This window comes from Aspergillus melleus (assembly GCF_016097325.1).
Source record: "Aspergillus melleus strain CBS 546.65 chromosome Unknown contig8, whole genome shotgun sequence".
Taxonomy (NCBI): domain Eukaryota; kingdom Fungi; phylum Ascomycota; class Eurotiomycetes; order Eurotiales; family Aspergillaceae; genus Aspergillus; species Aspergillus melleus.
This window is the reverse complement of record NW_025763377.1, coordinates 334,125-352,505: the sequence shown is the minus strand read 5'-3', so window position 1 is coordinate 352,505 and position 18,381 is coordinate 334,125. Positions and strand designations below refer to the sequence as shown.

Here is an 18,381-nt window from a genome sequence, read left to right as displayed (position 1 = left end):
CAAGCAGACTCATCGCCGGGCCAACCCCCAGGGTGTGAATCATCGGCCGTGCGGCTAATGGAAGGGCTGCAGCCATCAAAGATCTCAGGATCGTATTTGCTGACAATGCGCTAGCCGCAAAGGGACCGTATAGATCAATAAGGAGGTTGACACACTGTTGAAAAATCATGTTGAAACCCATTCCGACGAAACCTGCACAAGTTGATTTTAGCCAATAGTTTATTTTTTGGTTGTCCGGATCTTAGGGAATTTGTACTTCCAGCTATTGTAGGCAGGACCCATGAATAGGCCGGATCAGCAGTCCATGCAAACCAGAACAGGCCAACCGGCAGCAGGGCAGCGCCAATCAGCATTGGGGGAAGTCGTGAACCTGGAAGGTCACTGCTATTCATGGTGGTGACTGAAGCCAAAGATATCAAGTTGATAGCCATGGCAAGAATGACGCCCACTAAAACTCCAAGAAGCGGTAAACAAGAGATAATTGGAGTGTATCTGCGCTGTTCCTTGAAGACAATCGGGTAAACCTGCAGACCTAGGTAGATCAAACTATACGTAAAGGATGCGTATAGTGCGATGCAACCCAGGATTGGATCCTGGACGAGCAGACTTCCCACCAAGGTATTAGCATTGAGGTGCAAGATGAAATCATGAGTTACATACCGCAGCGGTCGTATCAAATATTTTTGAGTGACGATTTTCATCGTGCATTCTCTCTCTTGCGGATGCCAAAATCTCTGATCACCACTCAACTTCCGCATCCTTTGGGCCTTTTTTCTTAATACAACCGGTGGGTACGTCTCTGGTAACGTTAAGATAGCGCAGGCAAAGACAACAAACGCACATATTGCTTCCACATACAGAGTCCCTAAGGCACGTTAGCTTTCGCACTTCAAATGCCGAGAAAACCTACAACGCCAGCCAAGGTTTGGATTATTGACTAGTGCTGACCCAATCAGCGGTCCTAGTGTTGATCCACCTGAGATGACCACTGCCACGCAATTGACAGCGGCGCCTCGAGCCTTCACTGAGTACAAATCGTTGAGCGCAGCGCTAGCATTGCTGACTGGGGCTGAACCAAAGACGCCTCCTATAAATCTGGTGATGAAAAAGCTGGTTAAGTTCTTGCTTGTGGCGCTTCCTATACTAAAGACACCCAGAAACAATACAGCAGGCAGCATGCCCCATTTTCGACCATATACCTCACTTATAGGTCCCCATAACGTCGGGCCAACGACCCAGCCTATGAAAATTAGTCATTGGTAAACAATAACTACCGTGTGTACGGAGTACGCGTCATAAATGTGCGCTGAACGAACCAAAGATATACATCGACGTCGCCAGAACAGCAACCTCAGCGCTCGTATGCATTTCTTTCGCCATTTGCGCCTGGCCTGGGACCATGATCGAGGATCCCAGCGCACCAGCAAAAGTAAGTGCACTCAGTTGCACCGTTATGCATATCTTGTACCAGGTAGGAAAATTCCTTGGGTCCTCCCTGTCACCCGAATCGAAATCGACGCGAAAAGCAGGATCGAACGGGGCTGCCAGCGTACTTGGGTCGATTTTTGTGGAAGGCTGCACGCTCATGACAGGCCTGGGTGAGCTTGTTTGGCGAGCAACTGTCTCATGACTAGTCAGGCAAGGTTCCATGTCACAAATGTAGCCGCTCCGTGATGAAGTCGCATATAAATTAGCATTGACACTCTGCTATATAAGAATTTTTTTCTTTTCTTGCGCGTCAAGGGGTCCCGCTTTCCGCCATTTCTACATTCCCGACCAGTTGCAAGTGGCTCATGCTTGGTCCATGGCTGTTACTGTCCAACGGTCCTCAAACACCCCTTGCATCGGCAAACGAAGGTGTAGCCCAAAGGGTCCCAGGATCGTTGTGACTGAGAGACACGTTGTTGTTAGTCTTGGCTTCCTAGCTTGGGGTGCTCAGGGTTACCGATAGAGTTGAAGCCAATGCATGCAAGACGAGGAGTGTACGTACCCTTTTAGCGACCCCTTGCATATATTATCTGTCCAAATGTATTTGCCAGAGCTTTCAGAGCAGATCTGACATGTACCACAGTTACTCGCAATTAAGGAATGTGTTCGTTACGTCGTCCATGTCAAATTGGCGACCCTTAGAACTGGGATACGGTCCCTGAAGGGCTAACTATGGATAGTTTATTGAGAAAGAGAAGAAACAAGGGCCCTGGCGGGGCAATGCCTAAGGAAGGTCGGGTGGACCCCCGATATCACATCAATATTTGCATCCGGCAATTTGTTATGTTTGAGAGGCAGTGTATGGTTTCATGTTGTACCACCACCCTCTTCGATGATCCAACCAAGACCATAAGCGGTCAGTGTGAAGTGAGGGAGTGAAGGGGTATCATATTATCTTGGCTCCTCCTAGGAGATGGGCGTTAGGGGGATATTGCGTGTGGCTTAATTGGTCCGGGTTGGTGCCCTAAATTTCCGCAAAATTACTTCACATGACCTTAGACAAGGAGTTTAAAGGAAGCCCAGCATGGTGACTTGCTTTCTATCAAAGGTGGGTTCCGAAGGGGATAACGTCTATCCGGATCAAGAATGGACTCTCTGTATTCAGAGATAGAAGCCGTGGGCTGCAAGTTTAATCGGGGTGATCAAGAGGTTTGTTGTTTATTTGCGTCTCAAGATTTCTTATTTCTTATCAGATCCGTCCTAACGTGCACGACTAGATATGGCGAAAGCTGTACGAGCCATTCGTTGAACCACCACCAGCAGGCGTTGAAGTACTCCGAGACGAAAGTTACGGCCCTGACGAAAGACATAAGATGGACATCTATGTCCCTGGAATAGCACGCCGGGGAAAACCGGTCCTCATCTTTTTTCATGGAGGGGCTTTCATAGCGGGTGATAAGTCGTGGAGCGAGAAGGTGTTAAGCATATGTTCATTCCTATGCGCATGTTTCTGTGATAGAGACGGGATACTAACCCTGTAGTTCTATTCCAATATCGGGTTTTTCTTTAGTAGCCATGGTATCATCACCGTGGTGGCAAACCATCGTCTCGTACCACATGTTCAGTATCCAGGCGGGGCAGACGACGTCCATCTAGTTCGGGAGTGGACATATGGCAATATAGGACTTGAAAGGTATGGTCATGGAAGTCCAGATAAGGTAGTACTTGTGGGACATTCTTCTGGTGGTGCGCATATTGCGATGGATATCTATGCAGCAGGTAAGTCTCACGACGTGTTGCTGCCGGCGAAAACATCTATATATGCTCAGTAACTGCTTGCTATTCCTAGGTGATCCTTCCAGACGGTCGAGCTTCAGCCTCTTCCCACCCGTTGCTGGAGTAATGTATTTAAGCGTGCCCTTTCATTTCGACCGCACAAAGCCAACCAGACGGAAAACTCTCCAGAATTACTTTGGGTCTGATGTGGAGGAAGTATGGGAGGTAAGCACACCACTAAGTCTACGGCTCATATGCTTGATCTAACCGTGAGAAGCCTCGTAGCCCTCTGGGGCTTTTCCGCCGACTCCCTGAGAATTCCCCCCTGTTGTAAGGCCCGTGATATCCTCTCATAGGCCTTCTTGGCTAATTGCTGCTAAATGCAGCGACCCAAGATACTTACCTGTTTATGTCGGGGTAGTAAAGTGGGATATGTATTAACAAAAAGCTGCACTATTATATGACTCTTCTAACAACGCAAAGGAAAGAAACTGCCGATGCGGCAATCGCTTTTATCAACGCCTACCGCGAGAAGAGCAAGCCGAAGAACACACTACCGTTGTTCAGCGTTCTGGACAGACATAATCACATCAGGTTTGTGACATATTCTTTTCCTCCCGGACCAGTTTTTTCGTGCTAATATCTTCAGTAACATTCTCTCAATCGGCACCGAAGACATGTCACAGAGTAGCAGGATCTTGGATTTCATTCACACCTGTACTGGGATAGTTGAAGAAAAGGCGCGTCAAAGTGGGTCAAAGATTTAGCTACCCCTAATGGTACATAGAGGGTAAGGGAGAGTTCCAAAGCACTTCATGTTTAAGAGCGCCACCTGTGGACAAAATCCGAGTACCTACCATCCGTTTTGTACATGTTTGGAGCCTTTCATTTGGCAACAGTCTGACACTTTCCCTTTTGTTTTGGCGCTAGAAAGTCTTCGCTTTTTTGGCTTCCGACAGGGCTCACTAGGACGTGTGGCAGAACTGAGACGGTAATAGATAACTAGTTACTTGGTCAAATTTAGGTCTCACGTCCAACGTGCCCAACACTCTCCGCCGAAGCCAAAAAGTTGAGCGTGGCGATAAAAGCCTTCAACAGTAGCGACGGAAGGCAAAAATATACATACGAGCAACTGAGTGAGAAAAATTTGGCACCTGTGGGGTAGGACTAATATCTATAGTTAGACCACATAGACGAGCACTCCCACGCTATAGTGATTATTATGATCTAGAATATAAATAATTATAATATTCTAATCATGTTTCTAATTAACTTTTATATAGAAATGCAATTATTTCGTTGATAAAGCCTCTGAGCGCCCTTAGTAAAGCGGCGATGTCTATAACAGGAAATTTACTATAATGTAGAAAAACAGGTACGTATAGTGACATATAAAATAAAGTAAACATTCATCTATCATTCTAACCGCAGTAAATCTCTATAGATCTGATGTTCATCGCCGTCTCAAGCCTCACCCAGAGCTATCTCGTCGAAACAAGGATGATACTCGTCGAGCGGGACAAGCTCCACGTCCCTTCGCAAGCAGTAGCGATTAAATAGATAAGGAAGCTCGACACGGACGCGATAAGAAGCAACCTTGTCCAAAGGCATCGCGACCTTGGTTTGGATCTCTTCCAGGCTGAATGCCGATATATCGATTGTGAACATAGTGACGAGGATCAAAGCAGCCACGTCCAGAACACTTGCGAGTAAAAGGAACGGATTGTCAGCCCTATCTGTAAAACGGGGATCAAGTGGAATAGGGAACAACGCCCAACATTTACATACCCGAATAGGCGATTGGAAATAGAGTAGACATGTGCTTTAGCAAGCAATTCTACGAGCAGGATACTGCCGTAGAAGAATAACGACATCACCGAGACTCCGAACTCTAGGAGGCCATGTCAGTCAGGGGCAAACGATCAACTTTTGATCAATCGGGTCTTGCTCGTGTAGCCACTTACCGCGATGTTCAGGGGAGAAGCTTCCCACCGACATAGTAACCAGCGCTGTCTTCCACATGACCTGCGGAACAAGACCGGCAGGTTCAGAGCCTAATACATCCCACATGTTCCGCAGGTTCAGCACCCATATCGTGACCAGATCTAGCAGGATGGTCCCAACGAAGACGCTTCGGAGGCCGAATTTCTTCATTGCACGCATGACGAAGAAGATGAAGATTAGAGCGAAGGGGAAGGAGAACAGTCTCTGATCTAGAGTCATTTGGACCAACATCCCGACCTGAGAGTCGTATTGGAATCGCATCAAGACAAACGCCAGCAAAAACACAAAGAGGCGTAATAGCGCTCGGCATGTCTGGATGCTGCATAAGGGCCTCCAAGACGAGATTCTTTGGCGCACACCCTGGCCGTTTATCTCGAGGTGATGATGAATCCGGAACAGATCCCGAGCAGCAGCAAGGTCACTGGGTCGAAGTGAGCGTAGCGATCTGTATGCATGACGCATTTGGCCTCTGGAGATGAGCGGGTACGGCGACTCCCAAGACGTCATCATTGTGGCCAGAAATAGAAGAGGTGATACTAAGGTCAAAGGAGTCGTGCTTTCCAGGCGGCTTCCCAGGGTGCTGATCATTGATACAATTCTGATGGTTTCGTTAGGGATCATGTTGCTTTGAAGCTAGATCTGGGATGCTTCTCGTGGAAGGACTTACGCAATCCACGCCGATATCAGATAATTTCGTAGCCAGGGTTCGCTTATCTCGGCCAAATAGATAGGTGCTGTACACGTCTGGACTGCCCCTAAACCAATAAACGATGATTTATAGACAAATACCTGCATTCTACTATAATATCCAAGACAGAGGGCTTCAACTAGGGGCCGGATGAGGCCGATAACCCCAAAAGCGAGCATGATTTTGTGCGAGGTCAAAAATCGGCTTAGCAGGGCGGTAAATATACAGCCGGCCAGATATGGCATCCTATTCGGTTGTTATGATAGATTCGGCCTCTGCACATGGAACACTTACACGTAGATCCATTGTATGGAGTCAGGGTCGTATTCATCAATAAGATATCCTGGTGCCATCATTCCACTGTATGTCCCGGATGGACCGTCAGCGGTTGATTCAATTGTCATTAGGGTTGGGGTATATATTCAGGCGTACCAAGCCCCAGCCGCCACCACAAAGAGCACACACTGTAGCACGCGTTGAATCGAGGACGGCCGAGCAGCAATGGTGTTAGCGAGAATGGGCGGCTCTCTCGTCAGTCCCTCAGCGTAGGACGCATTGGTTGGGTCGTGAGCAAGAAGAGCGCCCTTCCTCAGAATATCACGAAGGTCGTGGAGCTCATATTTGGTAATGAATTCATCGGCATCGAGTAGCACCTGGTGCTCAGTCCAGTCTCTATACCTCCTATGTCGGATTTAGTGAGGCCCAGACATCAACTTCTAAGACGGCATCTGCCGTGAACTGGCTTACTGGTATTGCATGAGCTCTTGGGGACCTCCCCGTACAGTCTGATCCCTCCCGCCGGTTTCCCTTGAGCTCGTCATGATGGAGATACCTCGGATAAACGAGTTGTTCAGTCCAGGAGATCAGAAGCTGCGACAGTAGAAGCTGGAATCAAGGCTGACGCTGCGCCGCAGCAAACGCTCAGCCCCCCACGTGACCTCCCTTGGCCCTGCATTCCCAGCGTGCATAATTGAGGTCATTATTCACTTTTGTACGGAATCGCTCCCTGGAAAAGGGTTCGACGCATGCCTTTCTTGTCATTGTGACTGAATGAAACGCCTGTGTAGCTTTCAAGTAGGAAGAGCAGGCAACTAGATTCTGATGTGAAGAGGAAGTTTCTACTCTATAATTTGAAGCCTGTATATCGTATTCTCAGAATTTTTTATTTCAAATAACTATAAGTAGTTTCTAATAGACTTGAATAGACTAACTTGAAATTAGAGAATCCTAGATAATTTAGAATCGGTACTATATGAAATCACCAGATTTCTATAGACCGCCTTCAAAATCAGGTGATGGCTACCCCGGAAAACCGATAAGGGCTGACCCGCAAAAAGCCCCTCTGCCTTCTGTCAACATCTCATAAAAATCTGGCACTTGACGTCTTCATCTACAGATTGGCAGAGATTACAACATCTTTGTATCTTCTGATAATCGCCAGCCGCCTGAACCACAATGTCCACTTCCACCCCCACCCCCACACTGACCGTCTACGACATCCTGATGCGCGAGCCCGTACAGGAGAACGCCTGCTCGCCCAACCCCACCAAAACCCGCCAAACGCTAAACTTCAAGGCCATCCCCTACCAAACAACCTGGGTCGACATGCCTGACATCGCCAAAACCCGACAATCGCTGGGCGTCCCCGCCGGCCGCAAGTTCGCCGACGGGAGCGATTTCTACACCCTCCCCGTCCTGGTGGATGGCGCCACTAACGCCAAAGTCGGCGACTCGTTTGATATCGCGGTCTACATGCACGAGACGTATCCCAGGGCGGGCGGGGACTTGTTTCCGCAGGACGTGGAGCTGGATTTCCGGACGAGCGATACGACCATGCTCGTTCCGCTTTCGGAGCTGAGTGAGGTGGCGCGACGGGAGGAGTATGTCCGCTATGCGGAGTTCAACACGCACGTTGATGCTGCGTTTACGGCGCACACGATCCTCAACGTCATGGGGTTGCCGTTCCACCCGGCGTCTGCGGAGGCGTCAAAGGCGGAGTTCTGTCGGCGCGCGGGGATGCCCTCGTTCGAGGCGTTCCATGTCACGGGGGAGGCGAGACAGGCGATTCTGGCCTCGTTTGAGAAGACGCTGGGGGATCTGGCGAGGTTGTTTGTGCGTGATCAGTCAGGGCCGTTTATTCGGGGGGAGAAACCCTGCTATGCGGATTTCATTGTCGGGGGTTGGTTGAGGATGTTTAGTGTTTGTGCGCCGCCGGAGGAGTGGGAACAGGTGAGGGGGTGGCATGGAGGTGTGTTTGGGAAGTTGTTTGATGGGTTGAGGGGGTTTTATGAGATCAAGTAGAGGGTCTTCTTCTGGGGCTGGGGGTATGAGAGTGGTCGTGTAGACTGAGCTCGAGGTGTAGGGTTAGTGTAAGGAGGTGTTTGAAGCGGGTGGCTAGAGTCTTGAGGAAGGGGAGGGGCTTGTCTTATGGCCCCTGTTAGTCCGTTGCATTGGTAAGCAGTGTTTACACTGCAGATGTGAATTTGATAGGCCGCTTATGGCGTGCTCAGGTCTTTTCAGTGAGTAAAAAGTGGCAAGGGATGAGTGCTAAAAGAGAAAAGGAAAAGCTATCAGTCTAGCTAGAAAATCAAGTATATATGCATGGATGTATGCACTGCCTATATATCCCTCCCTCTATTTACATCTTCGAATTCTTATCCCCAAGCAAATCTATATTGATAGCCGCTCTAATCAACTGATTAGCAATGGCAGTAGGCGGCGGCAACCTCAACCCTCCCTCTTTATATTCCGGACCCGCGTTCTCCCCCAAAGGACTAGTTCCGACCCTCAACGCCTCCTCGACCTCTGAGACCTCAAACCACTTCGCATCCTCCAGCTCGGGATCATGTTCCAGGTTGATCGTCTCGTGCGCAGGATCGCTGACCTGCGCAATGGCTCCGATCATCAGGTTCGCGGGGTACGGCCACGGCTGGGACGAATGGATCACGACCCGCGAGAGCGTCACGCCCGCCTCTTCCCAAACTTCGCGACGAACAGCATCCTCGACCGACTCGGCGGGTTCGATGAACCCGGCCAGCGTGGAGTACCAGTTCGGCGGGAAGCGCTTGGACCGACCCAGTAGAATGCGCTTGCCATCGGTCGACACCACAGCGACGATGATGGTCGGGTCGGTCCGGGGGAACGACAAGTTGGAGATGGTGGTGCGCGTGTTGCATGCAGGTTTCTCGGCAGGCTTTCCTTCGGCCACGCGCGCAAGATCTGTCGGGGGACAGGCGCGCTTGGTGCCCGAGTTCACGGAGATCGTGCGGTTGCCGCAGGTACCGCAGAAGGTGTTCCGGGTGTTCCAATCCGTCAAGGCGCGAGCCTGGGCGTAGATGGCGGCTTTACAATGGTGTTAGCGAGAGATATTCTCGTTTGATAACAAGAGGGGATAGTTCGAGGGAAACGCACCCTCATCAGCCGAAAACGACATTGCCACCCGCGCCTGAAGGAAACTAAGTCCCTTCGCCTCCAACGCGCCAAGGATCTCTTTGGCGTTGGACTGCTGCTCCTCACTACCTCTAGGTGTTGCATCCAGCGCAAAGTAGGGCGTTCCGGTGTATATCTTCCACGAAAAACCGCCCTGCTTCCGACTCTCGTCTAGTCCGAGGAATATCAGATGCGGACTGGTTTTCCGCGAGTCATGTTCCTTGATGACGTCCTCCTCGAATTTATCGTAGATGTTCGCCGGTACGAGCTTCTGTACTTCCTCGTACTTGGCGTGGTATAGTTCCGCTGGGGACTTTGTGAGAGGCGCAAGTTCCTTTAGGATAACGAAGCGCGTGGAGGGGTGCTTCAGGGCTGCGGATAGGAAGGGGTGGTCTCCGCGCAAAAATGACAGCCGGTTCAAAGGCGAGCCTATCAATGTTAGAAGTGTAGGATACAGTGTCCACCAGGTAGGGGACATACTGGAGAAGTAATTGACCGTCTCCTTTCCAAATTGACGAGATAGCATCGATTCGGCTTGCGTATGCGCAGGCGTGGGAAGTTGAGGATGATTGCTCATCATGTAATTAAATCAAGTAGAAGAGAGGGGAGATTCGAGGTAGTCAAAACCGTCTAAAGGAGAATTCTATACCAAAGACACTGCAATTCCAAACCTGCAAAGAAAGTAACGAGCGGAGATGGAGCACGCAAGAAAGTCCCCTCGGGCTTCTGTTCGCCTCCGATAAGAATGCATTAATCAGCCGTCTTTCTGGCCGAGGTCGCGTAATCCCGTGACCGGACAAACGCCGACGGCTATTGGTATTGCTCGTATTTACCGGGAAAGTCGGTAATTTCGTGACGGCCGCGGGGCAGTCGCCGGTCCGGGGTTGGCGGTCAGTCTAGCGTGGTCGATTGTCGGGCAGATTCCCCGCCCTTTCACCGCCTTTGCGTCATCGTCTACGGGTTTGAGCACGAACAGCCCTTGTGTCTTAGCCCAAGAACCTGCCAACTACACCCTCACAATGACCTTCACTCTCCCCGAACCCTTCGCCAAGATCCCCCGCCATCCCCTCCTCTACTCCCACCCCTCTCCAATCCACCCCCTCCCAACGCTAACCACGCTCCTCACCCGCACCCGCCAACACCAACCTCCGAGCCCGCGAATCTCCCTGTACGCCAAACGCGAAGACCAAAGCTCCCCACTGGCCAGCTCCGGCAACAAATACCGCAAACTCGAATACCTGGTGCCTCACATCCGACAACACATCCACCAGCCCGACGGCACCGACCTCCCCCTCCCCTCTCATAAGAAACCCACCACGCTCGTCACCGAAGGCGCCGTCCAAAGTAACCATACCGTGCAAGTCGCCACGCTAGCGAACCACCTTGGTCTGGACGCTGTGGTGATCCTGCATAAGAATACAGGCGGCGGGCTATCTGCGACGACGGACCCCGTTGCGTACTTGCGGACGGGGAACGTGCAGATTGATCGGCTGCTAGGCGCGGAGGTGCGGTTGCTCGGGTCGGATAATGTTGCGGATGACAGGTCGGATCCGATCGCGCCTATTATGAAGGAGCTGTGGGCGCAAGGGAAAGTGCCGTATTGGATTCCTTCCGGGGCGAGTTTGCATCCGCTTGGTGGGTTGGGATATGCGAGGTGTGCGTTTGAGATTGCGGCGCAGGAGAAGGAGCACCTTGGGACTGGGGAGCGGTTTGATTATGTTTTCGTGGCGTGTGGAAGTGGGAGTACGGTGGCTGGGTTGGTTGCTGGGTTTAAGTTGGTGGAGAAGCTGGAGGAGGAGGAGGCACGGCGCACGGATGGATCGGTTCCCGGAGGGAGGAAGAGGAAGGTCATTGGGATTTTGAATTCGCCGACGAAACCGCGCGAGTACCATGAGGAGAGGGTGTTGCGGTTTGCGCGGCGTGCGGCGGTCCAGATTGGGTTGGATGAGACGGATATCAACGCGGACGATGTCCGGTTAGATGATCGGTTTACTGGCACGGGGTATGGCGTGTTAGATCCTAAGAGTAAGGAGACGTTGGCGTGGATGGCACAGCGCGAGGGCTTGCTCCTTGACCCTGTCTATACAGCCAAGGTGGCAACGGGCATGGCACATTGGGTACAACAGGGAGACTTGGTCAAGGACTGGGCGAGTCATCCTGGGGATCACCCTCAGATCAGGGCCCTTTTCATTCATACGGGTGGCCAGTCGGCCCTGGGGGCTTACGCTGACATTGAATGAACTGTGATGGTGACGGAAACGAAGAAGCATGAACACCTGTATACCTGTACAATGAACGAACAAAGCCGAGTCGAATTAGGGGTATATTTGAAGAACTTCAATAGATGCATAAACGCTCAAAGATTTGCATACACAGTTCCATCCCGAAGCTCGTGGATACTCTCCTTGCCAGACGGCGAACCAACCTCGGTATATCGCCTTCCGTCCCTTAACTCATGAATCGTGATTCTGCGATGAGATTTCCTATTCCGCCGTGAGCTGAGGTTCGATACAGACGATTCGCCACGTTCACCAACACGTTGTGTCGAGTCAATACTGCCCGAGTCGCTAAGTGCCACGCTGCTGGCCGGTGTTCCCTCTCGACCGGCCCTCTCGATTGACGCCTGGAGCTGGGCGTCCGCCACCATAGCCATGCCATCTTCTTGGTACCATTGCCGCATGTCCGTCGCGTAGGTCTGCTCTTCTTTTCCGTATTCGACTGGCGGGCCTTCGACCTGTGTCTGGTTCTGGCTGTGGAAAACAACCCAGGCGCTAGTGCTCGTACTCACGAGCATCATGGAGTGGTTGAAACTTTTAACCTTGAAGTTGCGCAGAAGGATGGCGTCCCCTTCCGATACGGAGGGAAGAGCTGCCTTGAAGGGTCGAAAGATCTGGGCAAAATGAGTCGTGCCCGCCATAGATGGATCCGTCAGCTGAAGGGTTAAGATGTAGTCCTTCTTGCCTGAAGATGCTCGAATGACATCGCGTACTTCCGTAACGGCAGAAATGGTATCTACCAGGGCATTGTAATGATCAACGAGTGTCGCAAGGGGCGCAAAATAAGAGAGGCTGCTGCGCAAGCCCGGGTAGTGACGGTCGACGCTGGTGAAGCTGATTTCATCCAAGGCGTTTCTGGCATCATGGTCAAAGGCAAAATCTGCCTGTTGAGATTGGACCTCGTCAGGAGTAAGGCTCTCACGATGCATCAAGGGTTCCTCAATGTCATGTGATCCTTCTCGTGATTCTGCCACGGAGCTAGCCTCGATGTCGGAATCGTTTTCCACGATATCCTCATCCAGCGCCTGGGAGGTAGGAAGCTCGGCATGTGTTGACGGGAGCTTCCCATTCTTCTGCGAGCTTCTCTCTTGAGTCGGTTCAGGAGTCGGTAACGATTCAGCTGCCGCTGGAACCGGAAGGGACTGCCGGTAGACTTCAACCGCCGGAGTAAAACCTGGAGTTTCCATTCGCTGGGATTGTGAAGCAGAACCCTGCCTCTTTGAGACGATGCTGGCAGGAATGCGCGGAGATGTAGCACCGTCGAGCATCAAGCGATAATCGATCTCTGACTTGGGCTCTGGAACTGGAGTTTCAGAAATTCGCTCGCCTAACTTGCCACTCTGAAAACCGTCACCTACTGCTTCTTCCCGGCCAGGGCCGGAATTATACAGTTCAGGATCAATGACCAGCCCCTGAGCATGCAAACGGAACTCGGCACCAGTATGCGTTTCAATTGTTTGCGCGGTATGAAAATCATGATGCAGGGAATCTTGTCCTGGAAGTGGTGATGCTATCACATCGTGCTGTTCGTAACTCTCGTGATAAGTCGCGTCGCCATCATCCGAGTATTCCGTGTAATCGGCACCTGTAGACAGGGTTGTCCGCTCTGTATTTTCCATTTGCTCTAGCGCTTGCTCCACAGGTGTTTGTTCGGGTTCAGTCGACTCATTGTCCAGATGTTGATTCTCCACCCTTTGTCCGTTGCGTCTTCCATAATCTGTCTGGTCGAGGAGGACCACCTCGTCTTCTTCAGAGGATTCAGACTCCGGTTCATTTGATTGTTGGTCCAGTTCTTCTATGTCCTTCATTTCTTCATCTTCCACACCGTCCTCCACCCATTCGCTTTCGAGTTGTTCGCCATCTTGACTACCACGAGTTTCTGCTTTCAAGTCTGCAGCGTCATCAGGCTGTTCCTCGTCTTCTGACATCTCTTCTTCCGGGTAGTCTTCTTCCAAGGGCTGAGCTCCCAAGGATTCATTTTCCAAGAGTTCTTCTGAAACTCGTTCTGGCGGCTGGGTTTTCGATTTCTCTTGCCTGAGTCGATCTTCGTCCACGTTCTCGGTTTCCATATGGTCTTCATCTTCGGGCCAATCTTCATTCTCTGAATCTTCAGAATCCTCCCTGGACGAACGCTCGCTTCCCAGTGATGGTGACGACGCCGGTTCCTGTTCACCAGTCGTCTCTCTTGTTCGTGGTGCATCATCTGTGCGAGGATTAGGAGGGGCTTCATCTTCGCTATCGCTGTCGAGCACGATGACTTCAGGCTGCGAGTTTTTCGGTGCAGGTTGATGCTGAGTAGGCGAGTCGTCATCTACCATGTCCGGTTCCGATCCCGATTCGTCGTCCTCTTGATAGCGGCCATACAGCCCTTCTTCCTCTTCGTCTTCGTCTTCCTCGTCTTCATCCCAGTCATCTACTTCACCAACTTCATCTTCCTCACCCTCTTCATCTTCAATTTCGTAGTCGTACACTCGTTTCTCATCGCCCAAGGTTTTATTCGTGGGGCTTTCTGAATGCTGGTTCAGAGCGTATTCGGGTGTCCCAGATTTGCGACCCACGCGAGGTTCCTCAGCAACGGACTCCTGTTCAATAGGTTGTTCAAATCCATTCTCTTCCACCATTTCGTCTTCCTCTGAATCATAATCCTCCATACTATCTTCGGGATAATCCCCATCCATTTGCTCCATCACATCGGCCTCAGTTATATTATTTTCTTCCGAGTGTTTATCTTCAGGATAGCCCTCTTCCGCTGTGTTAGCCTCAAGACCTTCGGTCTCATGATACCCTGGCGTTTCCTGGAGCTCACTATTCTCTCTAGCTCGATCCTCATCGTAGCTGAGATCGTGATCGTGCTCTTCGACCTTGTCCGCCTCGACTTCCTCCGGATGACCAGCTTCGCTGATGTCTACTGCTGTTTCCGCTGTAGACACGGTAGGAATGGCAGGAGGCATGCCATTTTGCGAGACATGATCAATTGCGGTGCTTGCAATTTCGGCGATTTCAACATCGACAGCTGTGGCGGCTGTGGAGGAGCTCAAGGCTGCGTTGTCTTGGCCCGTGGTTTGCGGTCCTAGTTCTGCTTCGACAAATGACGTCGCTCGGGTTTCCGTCTCCACCACCGTGTCCGCATGTTCGCTTGTCTCCTCTTCGGGGCTTTTGATTTCCCGAGATAACGATGTACCAGCGGTCGTGGTGTGAGGTTGCGCCATGTCTGTAATAGGCATGAAGTAGCTTTGTTGACTAGATGAGGCCGTTACGAGTGGAGACGGAATGGGTAGTCCAGGAGATGGGATAGGGTGAAGACGAGGTGTGTCGGTTGGAAGATGAGAAGAAAAATCGAGAAGGCCCTGCCCGAAGGCCTGACGAGGGAATGCTGGTTTTTGAATTGAACCAGGGTGAACAAACAGATTATTAGTTTCGGCCGGCTTTGGGCCTTTGATCGGCTCCGTAGGGACCTCCGGGGTCGGTTTATTCCCCTCAGCTGTTTGAGCAACACCGGAAGGTCTTTTCTGGTCGGCGCCGTCGCCTGATGCCTCAGGAAGCTTCTCCGGTGAAGTTTCTTTGTCTCCATCCGGCTCCGACCCCTCACCCCAATCCTCATCAAATATGTGCGTCCAATCAACCGGGAAGTCCTTGTCGCCCGGGCTCTCTGGTTCATCGATCAAGCGCCAGTCGCTATGCTGCATACTGTACCTCGGCCTTTTTCTGCCTTTTCCAGGCACATACCCATCTTCTTCGGTAAAGGGATCGTATGCGGAATCGAGTAGACCACCGAAGGATGCGCGCGACTTCCCCGTGAAAACTGGAGTTTGCCATGACCCTGAGTCCCCCATATCGTCAGTTATCCCACGCTTGTTGAGGTTGTTCCTAGGAGGAGTGGTCGGGGCTATGGTCGCAGGGTCGAGGCCATTTGTTTGGGACGACGAAGGCTCAACCTTGATAGTTGATAGAGGGGCGGCGGATCGCGAGACCTAAACGCCAGCCAGTTAGTAGCTGAGTCAATCATAAGGTCCGATGTGGTGCTGGGGAATCACCTCCAAATATACGCGATCGTCGAAATGCACATCCCATGCCACGCATTTGCCAGGCGTCTGGACCGCGGCCTCGTTACTCACGAGCCTCGATCCGGCCAAATCTAGATATACATCATCCCCAATGCCGAGTTTAGACTTGGCGACATCTTCAGCGACAGGCCCGTGAAAGATCACCTTCACCTGACCATTCGAGCGACGCAGACGGAAATCGGGTTCAGCTAACAGAAGGCTGAGGGACTTGGTGGAAGACGAATACGGCCATAGGAGAGTGACGACGGCATGGATGGCACTCCCCTGCAGATTATCGGCTGTCAGGGAAAGCTGCGCGATCGGGATGCGAGGCGAACGTAAGGGCGCTGAGGTCGGAAGCTGCTCGTCCATCGCGGCGGCCGTTGATTAATTGCAAGAAGATTTCCACATTTCCTCGATTAGGAATCGATCAGGCGCGTTGCATGTCCCCCTTGCACCACCTGGCCGCAGCTTGCGATTAAGTCAGGAAGTCAATCGATGGGGAGAAGTCGAAAAGAGGCACACCGCCTAGTTAGATGGCAGGGCTGACTTGGATTTCTCAAGGTGCGAGAGAAAAGAAAGAAGGGAAGCTTGGGCTTGCGTCACGGGGCCGGTATTCGTACTGTTGGTATCGTACGGGACTTCCATCTGCCGCGGTTCTCCCCGCATTCAAGTGGTAAACTTGGTAATCTTGGTAATCTTGGGAGTCTGCGACGTATTGATGCCTATCTAGGAACCTTAGCTGTGATAGACTTCATTTACAGTTTCCGGTAGGCAGACCAGAGGATTCCTAGGGTTTACATTGATAGATTGTCGCAAGTACCAAAGCACGGCATATGATTGCGGGGTGACAACACCGTTAAAGTCAAACCACCGCCGCCATGTTCGGCGCCCGATTTTTCTCCCCTTTCCTCCTTGCTATTCATTCCCTTTGGATCAATTGGAGGGGCCTTTACTCTCAGTTGACTCCTCCGTGTATATACCTTTGAACAAGCCATGACAGTTTCAAAACAAATCCGCCGAATTGCGGTCATCGGAGCTGGCCCGTCGGGTCTGGCAGCCGTCAAGTATGAATCCAACGTTCTCTTCCAGGAAGCCTTTACCATTCATTTGGCTGACAGGACCCCAGATACCTTTTGGCCGAGAAATTCTTCGACACGATCGATGTATTTGAGAAACGGAGCGCGGCCGCGGGGGTCTGGAACTATTGCCCCGGCGCCTTGAAACAAGGCCTGTCGACGCCTGTACCCCAGCTTGATCCGAACGAACCTTTGGAGAAACCGATATGGCCGAAAGGGAAATCGGAGCCTGTCTTTGTATCGCCTATCTATAGTACTCTGCAAACCAACATCCCTAAGGAACTAATGGCTTTCGGGGACAAGCCGTTCCCGGCAGACAGCCAATTGCTACCTCCGCATACTACGGTGAAGAAATACTTGGATGAGTATGCAGAGGAGGTGCGAGACTTCATCCGGTTCGAAACCCAGGTGGAAGATGTGAGGCGGAATGGCTCAGCAGCGAACGCCTGGACTCTCTCCACCAAGGACCTGCGGACGGGAGTCAGCAAGACGCTCGATTATGATGCCGTCGTCGTCGCCAGCGGACATTACGACGTCCCTTACACGCCCGATATCGCCGGCATCAAGGAGTGGAACGAGATATATCCAGGCGTTATCTCTCACTCCAAGTTCTTCGACTCGCCGGATGGCTTCCGAGACAAGAAAGTCATTGTTGTAGGGGGTTCCGCATCAGGAACCGATATCGCTAGCCAGATCAGTGCAGTGAGCAAAGGTAAACCCCTGGTTTCGCAAAGATCGGAGTCGTTTCTTGGGCCCTCCAACTCCCCAGACAAGGAGTATTTCCCCGAGATAGTGGAGTTTCTGCCGGCAACCAAATTTACCAGGGCAGTCCGCTTCGCAGATGGTCGGGTCGAGTCGGAAATCGATGCGATCGTCTTCTGCACTGGCTACCTCTACTCGTTCCCGTTCCTATCATCCCTTGACCCTCCGCTTATTACGGATGGTCGCAGAACGTTGAATACCTACCAGCATTTATTTTACGCATACGATCCCACTCTAGTTCTGCCGGCGCTGCCGCAGAGGGTTATACCTTTCCCGTTATCCGAGAACCAAGCTGCTGTTTACGCACGAGTCTGGTCTGGTCGACTGTCACTTCCATCTCTTACCGAGATGAAGGATTGGGAGGAGTCCACCGCGGCACAGAAGGGTAATGGGACTTCGTTTCATCTCCTGCACTTCCCACTCGACGCAGACTATATGAACTTCCTCTATGAGTGGGCGGCCCAGGCACTACCTCGCCCTGGTCTTCCAAATGGTGGCAATGGGAAAGTAGGCAACTACTGGGGAGAGAAAGAGAAATGGCTGCGGGAGTTGTTCCCCGAGATCCGAAGAGAGTTCATTGCAAAGGGTGAGGCACGAAAACACATCACAAGCCTTGAGAAGCTTGGCTACGATTTTGAACAATGGAAGCAGAACCAGGAGCGATCCTCTACGAAGTTATGAACTAGACGCTAGATATATTTGATGACTATGATGCTCTTCCTCTTCGAAAGGCATGATTGATTGAGCATATATGGATGATCGGGTGAGAATAGAACCTAGAGAATATATTTCAATGTCATTTTTATATAGCCGCAGTTACCCTTGTCCGGAAGGAAAGTATAATCATCGATTGCAAAACACAGTCAGTCCTTTCCAATCTTTGACCTTTGCGCCGT

General features: G+C 51.4%; 6 protein-coding genes across 6 annotated transcripts; 3 read left to right on the top strand and 3 right to left on the bottom strand.

Annotated features, from left to right (window-relative positions):
* Positions 1-4,668: 4,668 nt before the first annotated feature.
* LDX57_012226 (uncharacterized protein) lies at positions 4,669-6,654 on the bottom strand (the record flags this gene model as incomplete). The annotated part of the gene is made up of 7 exons (XM_046093962.1): positions 4,669-4,906; positions 4,993-5,095; positions 5,169-5,806; positions 5,876-6,142; positions 6,191-6,256; positions 6,329-6,577; positions 6,644-6,654. The coding sequence occupies 7 exons, from the start codon at positions 6,652-6,654 to the stop codon at positions 4,669-4,671; spliced, it is 1,572 nt and encodes a 523-aa protein (XP_045949941.1).
* Positions 6,655-7,351: 697 nt separating this feature from the next.
* LDX57_012225 (uncharacterized protein) lies at positions 7,352-8,197 on the top strand (the record flags this gene model as incomplete). The annotated part of the gene is made up of 1 exon (XM_046093961.1): positions 7,352-8,197. The coding sequence occupies one exon, from the start codon at positions 7,352-7,354 to the stop codon at positions 8,195-8,197; it is 846 nt and encodes a 281-aa protein (XP_045949940.1).
* Positions 8,198-8,534: 337 nt separating this feature from the next.
* On the bottom strand, positions 8,535-9,851 carry NPY1 (NAD(+) diphosphatase; the record flags this gene model as incomplete). The annotated part of the gene is made up of 3 exons (XM_046093960.1): positions 8,535-9,238; positions 9,308-9,754; positions 9,806-9,851. 3 exons carry the CDS (start codon positions 9,849-9,851, stop codon positions 8,535-8,537), a joined length of 1,197 nt encoding a protein of 398 aa, XP_045949939.1.
* A 196-nt stretch (positions 9,852-10,047) lies between these two features.
* On the top strand, positions 10,048-11,565 carry LDX57_012223 (1-aminocyclopropane-1-carboxylate deaminase/D-cysteine desulfhydrase; the record flags this gene model as incomplete). The annotated part of the gene is made up of 1 exon (XM_046093959.1): positions 10,048-11,565. Exon 1 carries the CDS (start codon positions 10,345-10,347, stop codon positions 11,563-11,565), a length of 1,221 nt encoding a protein of 406 aa, XP_045949938.1. The 5' UTR covers positions 10,048-10,344.
* Positions 10,414-16,244, bottom strand: LDX57_012222 (uncharacterized protein). The gene is made up of 2 exons (XM_046093958.1): positions 15,636-16,244; positions 10,414-15,572 (listed from the first exon to the last, which is right to left on the bottom strand). The coding sequence occupies exons 1-2, from the start codon at positions 16,014-16,016 to the stop codon at positions 11,682-11,684; spliced, it is 4,272 nt and encodes a 1,423-aa protein (XP_045949937.1). The 5' UTR covers positions 16,017-16,244; the 3' UTR covers positions 10,414-11,681.
* Positions 16,245-17,008: 764 nt separating this feature from the next.
* Positions 17,009-18,166, top strand: FMO1 (putative flavin dependent monooxygenase; the record flags this gene model as incomplete). Its single annotated transcript, XM_046093957.1, has 1 exon — positions 17,009-18,166. The coding sequence occupies one exon, from the start codon at positions 17,009-17,011 to the stop codon at positions 18,164-18,166; it is 1,158 nt and encodes a 385-aa protein (XP_045949936.1).
* Positions 18,167-18,381: the final 215 nt, after the last annotated feature.

What these genes read in the sequence shown, in the direction of transcription:
- LDX57_012222 (XM_046093958.1), bottom strand. Translation starts at nt 16,016, where the DNA reads ATGGACGAGCAGCTTCCGACCTCAGCGCCCTTACGTTCGCCTCGCATC. An exon ending in ACGATCGCGTATATTTGGAG is followed by an intron (nt 15,573 to 15,635) that starts GTGATTCCCCAG and finishes GCTGGCGTTTAG; the next exon opens with GTCTCGCGATCCGCCGCCCC.